A 15,736-nucleotide genomic window follows, 5' to 3' on the forward strand; every position below is an offset into this window, starting at 1 on the left:
AGAATAACCAGGAATATAATCTCTGCTAGAACCCAGCCAGAGCCGCACCCCGAGTAATGAAGTCTGGTTTAGGTTTTAAATTAATACTTTATTTGAAGATGTTTATGATTTGACACTGAAATAAAACCCTGCATTAATAAAAACTTCACTGAAACTGAAGAATTCTTAAAATACATACAGTGATATCGAGCTCTTTAATCTAATGTAGACCACAGAGATGAACACACAGTACAATATGTCATGATTCACGAGCCACGTCTGTCTCACTTTATACGTACAGCTCACACAGTTGAAGGAGAAGAACCCATCTGGATGTCTATGTCAGTGCAAATCAGAGTGAGTGTGTGTGTGTGTGTGTGTGTGTGTGTGTGTGTGTGTGTGTGTGTGTGTGTGTGTGTGTGTTAAGGCTGTCGGAGTGTGCTGCGTTAAGTGTGTAAAGGCAGATTCTGTGGAGGCTCTGCAGGCAGATTATTCTGGGCTTCGGCTTCGTGTTCAGCCGGAGCTTTTGCGTCTGCGGGAGAAAAGGAAAGATTCACTTCAATAAAAAGAAATTAGAGCAGAGATCCATCCAACCAGCACCGACACGTACATCACATCTCAGACTGTTTACCTTTCTCCTCTGCTTTTTGTGTCTCTGGTTGGAACTGTAGTTCTCCGTTAGGACCTGCAGGAGGTTGTCCGTCTGCCGCCTGCTGTTCCTTCTGTCTCTGGGACATCTCTAATACTGCCTGAAATAGACAAAAATGCAACTGAATTATTGTCATGTACATGCTTATAACAGGTTATAAATTAGCCATTTAGTTGAAATAATTAAAGTTAGATCCCTGTATATGGCTCCTACAGATACAGATAATGACGTCTACGATATGATTCATCTCATGTCTGCTGTTTCAGTCCAGTTTCAGCAGATATAAACAGTCACCTGCTGGTACTCTCTCCTCTGGGCCTCCAGGGCTTTGCCTCTCTCCTTCAGCAGCTCCTGCTCCTGGCGCAGGTTCTCTGCCTTCCTCTTCAGCTCCTCCTCTTTGTCTCGGAGTTCAGCCTCGAATCGCTGGAGCTCCTCCTCCGTGTACACCGGCTTTGTGTCCAGAGTCTGGAGAGACAGACAGCAGGTCGAATGAATGTAATACAATGAATTTATACAGTTAAAATGTTATGAGTTTGCAAAGATTAATGTTGCAGCTGGAGCGTCATTACTTAGCATGCAAAATGTACATTTTAAACAGGACTTGAACGTTACACTCATTTCCTGATATCGAGAATTTTGTTTGTTTTTTTTAAACACTAAACCATGTGAAAAAGTTGAATCATACACTTCTAGAGACTGTATCATGTGTCATATTTCTGAAAACGATGCATATCAGAATATCAGTCAGTCTGAGTTTTCTTTCAGATGCATCACTTCTATATTGCATTTAAAAGTGGTAAATTAAAAAATTGTTTCCAAAAAGCAAAGGAAAAATATGCCTGAAAGGCATGTCAGTGAAAATGTCAGTAAAAATCAATCAGAATGTTATGATTTAACAGTGATTCCAATGCTAATTTATGTTAGCACAATAATGGGAATCCTTATTGTGTGTTAGCATCAAGCTAATGGACTGAGCGCTAGACATTTGAAAAAGAATCACTTTACTTAAAAGAATTGATTTTTGCTATTAAATATACATATTTTAGTGTAAAAGGAAGAAGTATAGTGCATGGGTCTTCAACAGGGGGTCCGTGACCCCTAGGGGGTCCTCAGAATTAATGTGGAGGGCCCAAAAATTTATTGGAAATTTTTTGAAAGCTGTTTTTTTCCCCCAAAAATGAAAATATGTCTGACCATAAATGTTCTTATGAGGGATAGTGTTATCCGTTTAATTTCAGACCCACAGACCGTCCCGCCCACTTCCCCAACCTTCATGCCACCTTCAAGGCTCTTTACCTCCCACTCTTTGGGGTTATTGAACTCCTTCTTCTCTGTGGATTTGAGGAACTCCTCCAGGCTGACCAGTCGATCTTTATTTGTATCCACCTTTCAACAGAAAGACAAGAGCTGGATCAGTCGGAGCAAAGCAGAGAAAAAGGTGGAGACGGACTCGTGAAATACAACGAAACCAAGAGCAGAGAGATTAAAGTAAAGGATTAGGACTCACATTCTTCATGACATGCTCCCTCATCCTCAGCCTTTCTTCCTCCATCTCCATCATGTCATCCTCCTCATTCTTCGGGTCGTAGACCTTCTCCAGCTGGAGGAGGAAAACGAACAGATGTTGAGCTGCCACAGGGATGCTGCGCAGATCACTGCTGTCAGGTTAAAAACTTTTACTTTTGAAAAGTTTGCGGCAACTAAAACAAACCAGCTGTGTTTTCAAACAGATGAGCATCCGTTTCTGATATTCTGTTGCAGCATTTTAAGGAGGTTTCATGGTAAAACCAAAAAAAACAAAAGAGTTTCAGTAAAACTGAAGCAAATTTACCAGCCGACTGCATATTTTAACAGCATCTAACTGGTGTCTGGTGCTAATCTTGTGCTCTGAATATTGGTTTCTTACCTCTTTAGTGAAGAGAGCCTCTAACTCCTGCTCATCTAAAACATCGTCTTCATTTGTATCTAAACAGAGAAGATATGACAACTTTATTCATATTGAACTTATCAGTGTTACATGAATAAAGGACAGGGATTTTTCCCCCCAACCTATTTTCCTACATTTTTGTGTCGAAGTGACAAATGTGGACAACAACTTTTGTAACTGGAGTCTTCAGATCGTCTTAAAAGCTGCAGCTACTACTGGAAAGTACTCCAGACTGACTTAATGACTTACAAATAGGGTCAAGGGTGAAAAATACTGAAATAACCCTTTAACTACTCACCATGCAGTTTAAAAAATGTTTTGGGGTTGAACTCCTGAGGGTCCAGTCCGTCTGTCTCCTCCCAAACTTCCCGTAGCTGAGCAACACTACCCTGAGAGTGTGACGGAAAAAACGATTCAGAGGATAAACGTGTTAGAGAGCTTGATTTGGTTCCACCTGTTTCCACTGAAAACCAACACGGGTGTATTTGTGCCTACCGGAGCGTTGACTTTTGGGTGCTGGCGGTGTTTCTCCTTCAGCTCCTGCATCCTCTTCTCCTCCCGCTCCCTCTTCTCCTGGTCCAGGCCCTTCAGGTACTCCCGTCTCTCGTGCTCCTTCAGCATCTCGTAGCGTTTGAACTCCTCGTGTCTCTCAGCATCATAGTTCTCCAGGTCTTTAGTGGCCTGGACAGAGAACAAAGTCCTCTTGAATTCAATTTGAATCAAAAAGTTGGGTCAGATACAACACAAAGCAGAAAATTCTAGGTGTGTGGAGCACTCAGTGACAGGTTGTTCTGGAACGTGGGGGGAAACTCATCACTCTCCCTGTCAGAACATATAAACCTTTAACCGGCTGGACTGAAACATGTTTCACTCTGTGAGCCAACAAAAACCCTGGAGGATCTTACCGTGGAGATTAGCAGCTCGAGGTCTTTGGCCTCAAAGGTGTTTTGATTGTGGGGATCCAGATGTTCAAACTGCTTCAGCAGGGAGGCGTGGTCCATCTGCAGGGCTTCACGGCAGAAACACGAATTATAAAACACATGCTGGACCTCTGACACACGACTTGCATTATGTCCTGACCACACTGAACACACCTCTGCATCAGACTCATTTGTATTACAGCTGCAACGATTAATTGAATATGAAGCGATCTGTAAATTTTTCAAGAGAAAAAGAAGTCAAAATTCTCTCATTTCAGCTTCTTAAATGTGAAAATTTTCTGTTTTTCAATTTCACCATGACAGTAAACTGAATATATTTTGGTTGTGGAAACTCTAATCTGCATTTTTCACCATTTTATGGACCAAATGATTAATCAATTAATAGAGAAAACAATCGTTAGTTGCAGCTCTACATTCATGTGTATATTTTACAAGTTAACATTTTACAGAACAACATTTGCACATTTTGTTGCTTGTATCTGCTCTTTAGTTGTTTTCAAGGTAAAAAAAATGCTGCTTACAGCTTCACAAATACAAAAATACAGCTTTATTTTATATAGTGTAATTTAACTAAACAATTTGTTCAATTTTAGTATTTATTATTTAATAGTCAGGCTGAATGATTTTGAAAAAATATCAAATTGCAAATTATTTTGACTGATAGTGCAACTGCGATATGATTTGTGATGTTAGAGGTAAAGATAATGTTTACATTGTTATTGTTATTTTGATTGAAAAACAAAGCAATGTGATTCTTTTTTTTGTAGGAATCTGTAGCAAATGAGGATTTTTCTCAAGTCTGTAAAATCTGATGAGCATGACAGGACATACCTAATCATTTAGCAACCAATGACATCTTATATAGTAGAAAAATACTGTATAATTCGGTACATAATTAAAGGTAGAGTCAGCAGGATTTCTCCGAGCTGTTCGTAAATACACAGAAAGAGTTAATTGTTGTGTCTCATCCCCAGGATGGATTGATTTGGTAAAGCACAGCAAAATAATCAGAAATACAAGTGCAGGATGTCTGCAGATACAGCCACCAACACACACTTCTAGTAGGTTGTACATGATGATTGAAAGGAAAATGTATCATATTATTCCACAAACACAATACTACCTTAAATATTGGTATTTTCATTTGCATGTCTCTCTCTGTTACAGCAACCGTCCAATCCTACACTGAGGATCTTTCATCAAAAATCTCGTCCACTCACTCTGTATGTTGGTGCTGTCCAGTTTGGCCTTGAGCAGCATCCTGAGGCGAGAAACCTCCTGACGCTTCAGCTCATCCAGGCGAGTCCTGACATGGTGACTGACCAGGTCCAGCTCTTTACTGAGACGACCATTCTGAGGGACGACACAAGACATCACAGGTGAAAAGAAAGATTAAATGTCAGATCGTCTTGTTGCTTGAGAGTGGCAGTAAGAGGTGGACACAGACCTTGATGTCCTCTGTGTTCGCTGTTTGCAGTTTCTCTCTGAAGTGAGGGTCTGTCTCCAGAACCTCGATCACCTCTCTGAGGTACCTGTCGTAGTACAGGCCAGTGTCCTGCAGGACAGTGTTGGAGATGACAGGTTATTCCCAGCAAACTGAACCTCTAACATTATGAAAACACACCAAAATCTGGATGAGTTTATTACCCCGTTCTCCTCCTGCACTTCCTCTTTAGCTTCCTGGTTGCCTACATTGCGATCAATCGGCACTGACCAGACCCCAGCAGAGATGGACAGAAGCAGCAGCAGCAGCCAGCTGGGTTTCAAGCTCATCCTCCTTCAAAACAAACAACTGATTGATTATTGATGGATTAGTACAGAACAGTGGTAGGACGAGACAAGTATGTTGCTTCTTCCTACTTCATTTTGGACATTAAATGTTGATTTATGTTGCTCACTGAAAGTCAGTTGAATATTTATTTAGAAGACGGATGATAACACTGCTATTTAGTTGTTGTGGATTTAAACATAACACAAAATGAATCACTGCTGTGTATCAAAATATCACAATACAGTGTTTCAAGGATCGATTCAGTATCATAAAACATAATATCCCAATGTTTTCTTACACTCCCATAATATATCAGGTTTAATTTATAGCTGTCTGAGCTCTGCTATATTTGCACTCTTTTCAATGTTTAGAGGACCAGGGGCAACAAGGGACACTCAACTTACCCTCCACACGAGCAGAGTCAGACTTTCATTTAAAGGTGCAGTCAGAGTTTATTTTATTATGTTTGTATTCGTCACCAACTCCAACATGACTCAAGTCCAGGTCACACCTCCGCAAACAGTAACCTTTAACAACACGAAGTCTGCTGATAACTATGAGCCTGTCATATGCGGATTTTTGTGGAATTGGTTCCTGGCTGGTGTGTTCACTGAATGCCGAATTTTTCAGGAGGCTTTACATATTTGTAAAATGTCTAAAGTTTTTTATTTTTTAGACGTGTGTGTCCTCTATAAGAAAAGGCATCAATAATATCAGGTTTCACAAGTGGGGTTTAGTGTGGGCAAGAAAACTCATTTTAAGAGCTAAATTAAGAAGACAATTTTAATTTAAGGTGCAAGAAGTGTTACTTAATGGAATATATAACATCATTTTTAATTGGATATAATAATTGTATTGTAAGGTTTGTATCTCTAGCTAGGTAGCTAACTAGCTTAAACATGGACAACACGGATGACAAAAAAGCCCCTGATCTCTCCGCGACATGAAACACACTACGGCATAAATTAATTAATGTTCGTTTTTTCTTATAGCGTTTTAAACATTATTCGTTTTTCTTTAAACCTAAGTGTTCAGGTGAGAACAGGATATGGATAACCTTATCCTTTACCGTGGCAGCCGTAAGCATCTAGCTCTAATTCTTCCTGCGTTTTCCCTCATTTATGTCACCATTTTCTATGAATTCTTTATTTAAACTCAGCCGATATTACAACCACAAGTAAAAAAACACATGTCATAGCACAAACTATAAAACATCTCGTCTCTTACCTCTCGTATGTTTTTAATACCTGATCCAACGCTCAAAACGGTCTGTAAACTGGAGTCGGATAAAATTGACGTCATGAAAATGCGGCATTGGTCCAACACGATGCCTTCAGGGACTGTCGGAATTAATGCAATCATCGTTTCGTCATCAGTAATTAGTGGTGGCGTTATCATCGAATTGTTGAGCAGTGATGGTGAAACTTATCTCAGCTCATGATAATAAATTTGGCTCATTATCAAGTAATTATTAGTAGTTATATGGAGTCATAGGAATTTCATAAAAAGAATACATCTGTAAAGGAATAATGAAATAAATATGGAAATATGATTACAAATAACCAAATGTAAAAAAAAAATTCTAAACATTTTCATGTATTTTCACATGAATTCTGTATATATGCATTTATATATTCATTCCATATGAATTGCTCAATTTTTTCTATACATTTTCAATATTTGCTTTTTATTTTATAGATTATAATGACATTTATGTAATTAATAAAGCAAAACAAAAGGGGGAAAGAATAAGGAAAAACAAAGGGATGAAAATAAATAAATTACATTTTTTTTAAGTGTAATAAATTTAAAAAAAAATGCACATACAGGAGTAATCTATATGCAACAATATACAATATATACAGAAATAAATGAACGAATAATCGTGAGATAAATTAAAATTATAATAATTATTTCTTCACAGTTTATTTTTCTTTATATTGTTTACATTTATTTTCTTATTCAGTTTTATTTTTTATAGCATTCTTAGTCCCACCAAAGTAGATGAACTGTATGTTAAAGTCATACCTCAGTAATACTGGCCTATGAATGGTAAGTGAAGGCAGCATGATCCCATTGATTAATAATACACAGATGCAAATTATGTACAAACGTTTAAAACGTTTAATTGCTTTGAAAAATAGATTTGTTGTATATTTAATTCGGTACACAAACACAAAGTCTTAACAAATTGAAATAAATTAACATGAAAAGAGCCAACAATTGCACATTATAATAATAAATAAAAAGGTATAAATATTATGCATCAAAGTAACATCTAAACCTACAATAAAATTAATAGAAATAGATAATAAAATATGGCACACATATCAAAATTGTTCAGAAATAAATAAAGTGAAAAATAAATTAACAGTCACTCAATAGAATTATTTCAAAATATAAAAACATGTCAGAGCATTTTGAGGTCATAATCAATTTATATCAGTTTGACTGATGAATTGAGAGGTTATTGATTGATTGATTCACATGTCCGGTGCTCCAGTTGATTCTGTGTTTAGAAATCAATCTCTCTCATGTCGGTGGGCGTCCCGGGCCTCTCGTTCTCCACCTCCTCGTCCTTCTCTGAGGGCCCCTGCTGCAGCCCGCTCCTCAGCCGCTGTCGGAGGGCGTATTCGATCATGTCGCTGTAGCACTGCAGCACCGCCTGAAAAACAGGAGATCAATCAGTTTCTTAATAGATCCAGGTCTCTTCCTGCTCAAGGCCCTGACTGTAAAACAAGCAGGTCCCTCAAAACACAAGTATTTGTATCAGTTTTCTTGCAAACATGGATGGATTATGAGACAAGGGGCCCCCAACCTCCTCCTTTACAGGAACACAAAATTCAAAGAGACAGTGTCTCTACTTGTTTGTTTTGTGTTTCTTTGTAGTCATTTTTTGTGTATTCATGGCACTTTCTGTTTCTGTTGTCTTTTTGTGTAATTTTTATTATAGTTTTTATAGTTGTTTTATGTCTCTGTGGTTGTTTTGTATTTCTTTGTAGTTGTTTTGTGTCTCTTTGTGGTACTTTGTAGTTCTATCTGGTAGTTTTGTGTCTCTTCGTGGTAACTGTTTGTCTCTGTTGTCTTTTTGAACTGCTTTGTAATACTTTTCTGTCTCAGTGTGGTACTTTTTGAGGTAGTTGTGTGTCCCTTTGTAGTTGTTTGGTGTCTCTTTGTGGTACTTTTATGTTGTTATGTTTGAGTCATATTCATTAAGAAATGCCAGCAGTTAAACAGATGCTTTGACTCAGGGGCCCCATCACATTTTGGGCCCCAGGTAATCCACCCATGCTTGCAACTCTCATCCCCTGCAAAAACCTAAAACCCTGAACCTGATCAAATCGAGCAGTCAGGTCCGTGTTCAGGTGTACTCACCAGGTCTGTCTGGCAGAGCTCGGCCAGCGCTTCGCCCATCACAGCCAGCTGAGCGGGGCCCCTGCTGCCCAGACCCCGCAGAGCACAGTTCAGTGACGCCGCAGCAACAAGTGATGGCGGCGCTCCTAGAAAGCGGGAGTCACAGGCACACATGGCGGCCAGCGTGTCGCTGTGCCGCCGCAGGGTGGAGAGCAGCTCCCCCTCAGAGTCTCCTCCTCTCTCCTCCACGCAGGCCAGGAAATGTGGGAGGAAGTCCTGTGGAGTCACCGCCGCTGTGTCCCACCGGAGGGTGGCGAGGATGACACGCTCCATTTCCTGATGGAGGGAAGATGGTGCATTCAGTCATAAATGATTGTGTAAATGAATAACACTGTTATAACAACCGAGTGTGATGTAACAAGGTATTTATTTCATGTTATGTTGTGACGGATCTTAAATAAGGTCTAGTCTCGACTGTTAATACCAGTGTTGGGTTGTAATAGATTACATGTAAATGGGATTACATAATCAGATTACATAAAATAGGTAACTATAATCAGACCAGATTACAATTGAAAAATGTTGAGTTAATGTTAAGTATTTTGATTAGATTACTTTTAATGTAAAGTTACTACTAATTTACCCTGTTATTAAATAAGAAATTGGATGGAAGCACCTATATTGAAGGGAAATACTATGTCAAAACATTGTGATATTCATTTACGAACTGAAATGATTGAGTTGGTTAATTGATTTTGATATTTAATAAATCATTGAAGTCATTCATCAGGCAAAATTAGTGAAAAAAAGCAACAATTTCTCAAATTTGTAAAACTGAAATCCTTTGTGTTGAAGGCGTCGTCTCAGGCTCTGAGAGGTTGCAGCATTTCTTAGACCAATTAAATAATCAATCGAATAACAGAAAAAGTAATTGGCAGGTTAATGAAAAGTTGTGATCCTTATGCATCATTTTAGGCTTTGGCAACGTGTGAGGCATCTGTGATTATTTAACTGAATTTACAGAATAAACTCTTGATTGATTGTCAAATGTATGTGATACAAAATCAGTGATAAATACATTTTAGTTGTAGCCTGATTGGATCATAAATTAAATTACATTTAAATTTAATTAAGAGGACTGGGATGTAGTTGATGGATGGACTAAAGCTTCATAAGTTCTGACATGTTTTAATCCTGGTTCAAACACTTCAGTACATTCTTAGAAATATGAGTTCCAAAAGGGTTCCTCCTAAAAAGCTGAGATTCCACACAGAAGAAAGAAGGTCTGTTATTTCTGTATAGCAGACTGTTGCTATGAAGAACAGGCCGTTACTATGGATGCAGTTTTGATTATAGACTCTGAAGGAGCAATAAAATAATTTGTAAATGAATAAAAAAATCATTTTAAAATAATTATTTTGTCTCATTTTTGTTAAGTAACTGTGTAATAATTGAGAGCAGGTCATTATTGTGAAATAAACCCCTTCAGGATGATTCACGACCTGCATGTTGTGGTTTATTTTGCAGTAATGACCTGCTCACTGTACATTATCTCTTTAGCTGCTGTGTGAGTGACTCACCCGCAGGTTGGAGGGCTGGAAGCTGTATTCAGCTGCAGCACACAGAGTATCTGCGGTGACGTTGTCGCACTCTGTGAGTTTGGAGGCGATGAGGATGCAGCCGGCGGCCAGGCAGTACGGTGCGACAGGTAGAGACAGCGAGGCGGACAGGAACCTGTCCATCAGAGAGACAGACAGGGGGAACACTGCCTCATCACAGCCGCAGTCACAGCACACCTGGAGACAGAAGAGCAAACATCAGGATCACAGCTGGCATGATGACATAATGAGGAAAAAACTGGAGCATGAGGGAGCTGCATACCTCCAGGGCCCACTTGGCGAGCTCCTCCCTGCGCTCCGGCTCCCGCTGGATGAGGGTGATGTAGAGCATGGAGGGCATGTACCTCTCCTCCACGTGGAGCAGCCTCTGGATCACACGGTGCCCGGACACGGTGGGGTCCCAGGCGGCTCGCAGCTGAGACGAGGCCGCGATGAGGCCCGGCACCTCGGGCTGACTCTGCTCGTCCTCCACCTCCTCACACCACAGAGACACAGACATGCCTTTGTCCATCTGCAAAGCCTGCTGGGTAAAATGTTAACTTGTTACGGTCCAAATGGGAAGGAAACTGGTGTGAAATCCCTGCAGATCCTCCTCTTGTCCTTGCTGGAATAGTTTGGACTTCCTGCAATGCTCTGCTGAGAATCACTGCTCAACTCCTGTCTGTGAGTTTTATACCCAGCAGGGGGGGAGAGAAAGAGGGAGTGGCATGGAGGGGGGGGGGGGGGGGGCGTGTAGAAAAGGGGCGTGGACCCTCATGACTGACATAAAATAATAAGGAGACAATACGGCCTGTGCAACAATTGCTTCAACAGGTGGGGAGAGGGAGAGAGAAGGAGAGCTGTAGGGGAGAGAGGGAGGCAGGGGAGGAGAAAAGAGGAGCAGACAAGTGAGGGAGTGGCCCGCAGGGACAGAGCAACAGCTTGTCTTCGGCAGTGAAAGAGAGAAGGGAGGAAAAAAAGAAAAGGCTGCGAGGGGTGAGAGGAGAGAAAAGGTCACATCCAGACTCTGACAATGGGAATGGATGACAAAAGGATGATGGTGTTTGTTTACACCGTGAGCAGGAGAGGAGTCCTGTCAGAGGCTGGGTGGACGTTCAGTCCTGTAAACTCTGAAAAATTAAACAAGTTTACATCAGATTGCAAAAAAAAAACAGAGACTGCAATAGATTTTTCAGTTCTGAGCCCGACTCAAACTTTTAAGTTCTGAAAAAGTTTTATGAACAACTGATCTTTTGTTGAGAAAATTTAATTTTCTTCTTTCAGAAACTCCAAAAATCGTATTTCATAAATTATTGAATAAGCACATGACACAGTGAGCACAAATGATGGTTAGTAATTTCATATTTTACTTAAGAGTTTGAGTTGGACTCAAAACTCAAAAATCTATTGCAGTAAGTTTCCTTGAAATTTTGTCTCAACTTCTTTCTTTCCGACCCTGTGGGTTCTATTGAAAAGACGTTTTTATGTGGTGTCAAGGAATTCATCTAAAACCCACTCAGGGGGTTCTACTGAAAACTTTATTTAAATTCAAAGCGTTTTATCTAGGAACCATCCAAGGGGTTCTACCGAGAACCCCCCCCCCCCCCCCCTTTTTTTTGTTTATCATGGTACAAAACCTCTTTGAGACTTTCTTCAATAATTGCTAGAGAACTCTTTCTTCCAAAAAGTGTTCTTAATGGAACCTTCAGTCTCACAAAGAAGCCTTGATGAACCCTTCCTTTAAAAAAAAAGTGTTCTTCAGAAGCAAATAGTTCTACGCAGAACCTAATCTAATCCAGAACAAGATAAAAACAACTTTAATTATTAATTAAAAATCTTTTTAAAGTTCTCCACTGCCTTACATCCTGGTCAAATTTAGATTTTTAGATGATTTTTTTTTCTCTGTAAATGTGTTCATCAAAGTTTTGGCTCTGCCCCCCCCCCCCCCCCCCCTTTTCTCCGAGGTCTCTCATTGTCAAAGCAACCTGTGTCCCGTTGGCCTCCCCTCCCTGCGCCTGTGGCAATCTGCTGCTCGTGTTTAAAGAGCAGCGAAGCCACTGGGGAGGGCCGGGCGAGGTATGTGCAACAGACAGTGGAGCCGGGCAGGTCAATGAGCCGTATTGTCTCCCTTTACAAATCAGTGTCAGACAACAGCCCCTGGCCTTCTGCCTGCTGCCAGCTCCCCTCACACACACACACTTCACACATTCATGTGGTAGACACACTCTTCACACGCTCCCCGGGGACTCCTCTGACGGTCACAATGGGGTCGCACTCACCAGTGGAGAATACAGATTGTATTTGACAGTCATTACAGGTGGCTTTTCACACATTAAAGCTTCAATGGCTGCTCATGTTTCAAATAGGAGTTAAATGGACGACCACACGGCACCATGACTGGATTTCAGCTCAGCATCAATAATTAATTCTCTATTATCAGCTTCATATAGTGAGAAACAAGTTTAACTGTTTGAGTGGCAAAATAATAATAATTAATTTAATTTGTTGTAACTCATGCAAGACATCATTTTATGACTGATGGTTTTATATTTTATCAGTAAAGACACTCAAATACTCAATATAAAAAACTTAATTCCTGCACAAACTTTGCGTTTACTGTGATTTTTCTTTTTGCTGATTTATTCTGTTATTTATCCTGGATCCCTCCTCTGCTGCTCTTCTTCTATCCAAACTAAGGATTAAGGACATGTTGTATTGTGCAAAGGTAGGAAGTAACAAAGAACAATTTTTAAACATATTTCTATGTTTCTGTACATTTCTTTATGTCTGAATGGTGTGATATAAATGAACTCGCCTTGCAAGCATAAACTGAGGTTTATTCCTTTAATTGATCGGACATCCACATAAAAAAGTGCAGAATGTTTCCTTTAAATAAAACTGTGATTGATTGATTTTGGGTTTTTTTAAGTTTTATTCCTTTATGAGTTGAGAAACTTCTCCTTCTTAATTTAACTGAATCAATTATTTTAAAACCTTGGATTAACAAAGCTGAAAACAGGGAAGGTCTGCTTCATGAAAATTTGATTTTTCAGAGATACTTGGTTCTCACAGGACGGCGACGCTGCAAACATATGATGATCTTAAAGAACATGATGCATTGCTGTAGATTAAACTACCCAGCAGCATATGAGGCTCAGCCTTAAACATCTACAGCAGTAAAATGCAACATGCACCCAAACGCATCACATGTACAACCTCAATCCAAAAAAGTAGAGAAATAACATTAGAATGCACTGATATGAAAAAACTATCGACTTGTTCAAACTATTAATTCTCAATTTGATGCCTGCAACATGTTTCAAACAAGCTGAGACAGGAGCAAAGAAAGATGGGAAGAGTTGTGGAAGTTATTCCACAGGTAAACAGGTGAGCTGGTCACAGGTAATAAAGCTGCGTCCTCAAAGGTTCAGTGCTTCACAAGTAAAGAAGCGGCTAGGTTCACCATGTTGTGAAAAACTGTGTGAGCAAATAGTCCAACAGTTTAAGAACGAGGTTTCTCAACACAGAACTGAAAAGAATTTAGGGATTTTCAGGGAAGTTAAGACTCTACCCTGCAGAGAGAAAGACATATATCAACAACATCCAGAAACACTGCAGACTTCTCTGGACCAGAGCTCATCTGAGATGGACTGACGCAAAGAGGACAAGTTTGTTGTGGCCTGACGAGTCCACATTTCAGATTGTTTTCACTAATCATGGACGTCGTGTCCTCCGGGCTAATGAGGAAAAAGACTGTTAAAAAAGGATTGTTACCAGCTCTACGCTTTAACAGTAAATGTCTTTCTACTGTTTTTAATTAAATATAGGCCAAAAAGTTTTTGCAAATCATTGCATTCTGGTTTTATTTACTTTTACACAACGTCCCAACTTTCTTGGCGTACTAAAACACTGCAGAAAGAGTATTTACTTGTACTGAACAATAAACCCGAGGCTCCCATTTGAAGCACAGAGCTTCAACCACATCATCAGATAACAGCTTCTCTAAGTCACTCAGCATAATGACAACATGAAGAGACCATAATCCTCTGACACTTGCTCGATTGTGGCATTAGTGAGAGAATATGGGGTTTAAAGCTGTCGACAAGGCCTTCGCCTATAAAACAGGCTTTGAGAGGGTCTGAAAGCAGATTGAGTTTGAATGAAGGACTGAGTGAGTTTGGTTCTGCCAGTCAAGTGAGGTCAGGCTGGGGTGGACAGAGGGACGGACGGAGGGAGGGAAACGGGGCGACAGATCGTCGGCCTGTTTAAGTACCCTGCTAAATTCATACGTCGCAGCTGTATTCAAACAACGCAGATCGAGGGGGACAGAGACAGCGACCAGCCAAAAGAGGAGTGCAGCGGGTCCTGAGAAGGAGGCGTGGTTCCCCGCCCCTCATTTTCCAGCTCATTTCCCGGGACAGTGGAGAACAGAGGTCCTATTTTGTCCCCTGCCATTCACCTCACACAGACACCTGCTGGCCGGTGGGGGAGGAGGGGGGAGAGGCCAAAGTTTAACCAATTCACAAGTTAAGACACTACAGAAACAATTAGCTGTTACTGTTACACTGCAAGAATTATTATTTCTCACTGTTTAATCACAACATTCCAGGATTTTGTTTTTATGAAAACATTTTAACCCTGTAAAGTCTGAAGCATAACAAGAAAATACAACTTTTTTCTCAGATTGAAGTGTTCAATGGACATTTTGATAAAATAAATAAAGAAAAAACTATATTATTTAAATATGTGATATTTTGTTGTTATTCAAGAAGTCGTCATTTTTCTTTGGTTTTAGAGTAAAAATAAATATTGTATTGTGGACATTTTACTGTGCCATTATTGAATTTTTGATATCAATACATGATAACTTTAAATGTTTGTTAATGTACAACATTTCCAATACATATAATTTCTCCTACAAAGAGATTTTATATAATTACAAGTGTGTTATGTTGACATTCATAACCTGTTTATACACCAGCAGTCAGTTATGGAAGCATCGCAGGAGTCGAACACGATGACAATTAATAAACATATATCTCCTTATAACTACACACTGAGCTCACACACACACACACACACACACACACACACACACACACACACACACGTCTGTGTAACCAGACTCCACCGTGTGGTGGTGCCTCTCAGGGTCTCAGTAACTCTGTGTGACTCTACAGACGGGGATCAATTCAATGAGCTCCACAGGTTATAAAACTGATCTGGGATCATTTTACACTCAAGGTGAAACAGATTTAAATATTGATCAGTCAAGAATGACCTGGTCTTGGTATTAAGTTTTATGACAGTTTCCTGAATCATTGTCTGTTTTCATGAGTTTTTTTTTAACTTTTTTCTCTTGTTGCTTTGAGGAGGATGCATGATATTGGATTTTTGCAGATATCCATGTCAATATCTTATAACTTGTTTTGACCAATACAGACATGCACATATTTTTTCCATTTAATTGCACACAACATCAAGTCAGATCCTGGCTGTGAGTAGATCTGTTCAGAG

The 15,736-nt window shown here is 39.8% G+C and overlaps 2 protein-coding genes across 3 annotated transcripts; both read right to left on the reverse strand.

Moving 5' to 3' along the window:
• Window positions 1-67: 67 nt before the first annotated feature.
• nucb1 (nucleobindin 1) lies at window positions 68-6,614 on the reverse strand. Of its 2 annotated transcripts, none has more exons than XM_084744253.1 (13): window positions 6,495-6,614; window positions 5,144-5,273; window positions 4,944-5,051; window positions 4,717-4,849; window positions 3,461-3,564; window positions 3,051-3,236; window positions 2,854-2,944; window positions 2,535-2,593; window positions 2,136-2,228; window positions 1,925-2,014; window positions 923-1,093; window positions 611-728; window positions 68-511 (listed from the first exon to the last, which is right to left on the reverse strand). In XM_084744253.1, exons 2-13 carry the CDS (start codon window positions 5,267-5,269, stop codon window positions 426-428), a joined length of 1,365 nt encoding a protein of 454 aa, XP_084600379.1. In that variant the 5' UTR covers window positions 5,270-5,273; window positions 6,495-6,614; the 3' UTR covers window positions 68-425. The 2 variants fall into 2 exon arrangements, with proteins under 2 accessions (XP_084600379.1, XP_084600380.1); XM_084744254.1 differs by having other exon boundaries at window positions 5,144-5,288; window positions 6,495-6,580.
• A 605-nt stretch (window positions 6,615-7,219) lies between these two features.
• ccndx (cyclin Dx) lies at window positions 7,220-10,927 on the reverse strand. Its single transcript, XM_084744378.1, has 4 exons — window positions 10,503-10,927; window positions 10,202-10,417; window positions 8,643-8,957; window positions 7,220-7,932 (listed from the first exon to the last, which is right to left on the reverse strand). The coding sequence occupies exons 1-4, from the start codon at window positions 10,749-10,751 to the stop codon at window positions 7,783-7,785; spliced, it is 930 nt and encodes a 309-aa protein (XP_084600504.1). The 5' UTR covers window positions 10,752-10,927; the 3' UTR covers window positions 7,220-7,782.
• Between the last annotated feature and the right edge of the window lie 4,809 nt (window positions 10,928-15,736).

This window comes from Lutjanus erythropterus, chromosome 19 (genome assembly GCF_056507025.1).
Source record: "Lutjanus erythropterus isolate fLutEry1 chromosome 19, fLutEry1.hap2, whole genome shotgun sequence".
NCBI classification, from domain to species: Eukaryota; Metazoa; Chordata; class Actinopteri; order Lutjaniformes; family Lutjanidae; genus Lutjanus; species Lutjanus erythropterus.

What these genes read in the sequence shown, in the direction of transcription:
- ccndx (XM_084744378.1), bottom strand. Translation starts at nt 10,751, where the DNA reads ATGGACAAAGGCATGTCTGTGTCTCTGTGGTGTGAGGAGGTGGAGGAC. An exon ending in TCGCCAAGTGGGCCCTGGAG is followed by an intron (nt 10,418 to 10,502) that starts GTATGCAGCTCC and finishes TTCTGTCTCCAG; the next exon opens with GTGTGCTGTGACTGCGGCTG. An exon ending in TCCAGCCCTCCAACCTGCGG is followed by an intron (nt 8,958 to 10,201) that starts GTGAGTCACTCA and finishes TCCCTCCATCAG; the next exon opens with GAAATGGAGCGTGTCATCCT.
- nucb1 (XM_084744253.1), bottom strand. Translation starts at nt 5,269, where the DNA reads ATGAGCTTGAAACCCAGCTGGCTGCTGCTGCTGCTTCTGTCCATCTCT. An exon ending in ATAACCCCAAAGAGTGGGAG is followed by an intron (nt 1,094 to 1,924) that starts GTAAAGAGCCTT and finishes CTGTCTCTCCAG; the next exon opens with ACTCTGGACACAAAGCCGGT. An exon ending in ACAAAAAGCAGAGGAGAAAG is followed by an intron (nt 512 to 610) that starts GTAAACAGTCTG and finishes TTTCTCCCGCAG; the next exon opens with ACGCAAAAGCTCCGGCTGAA.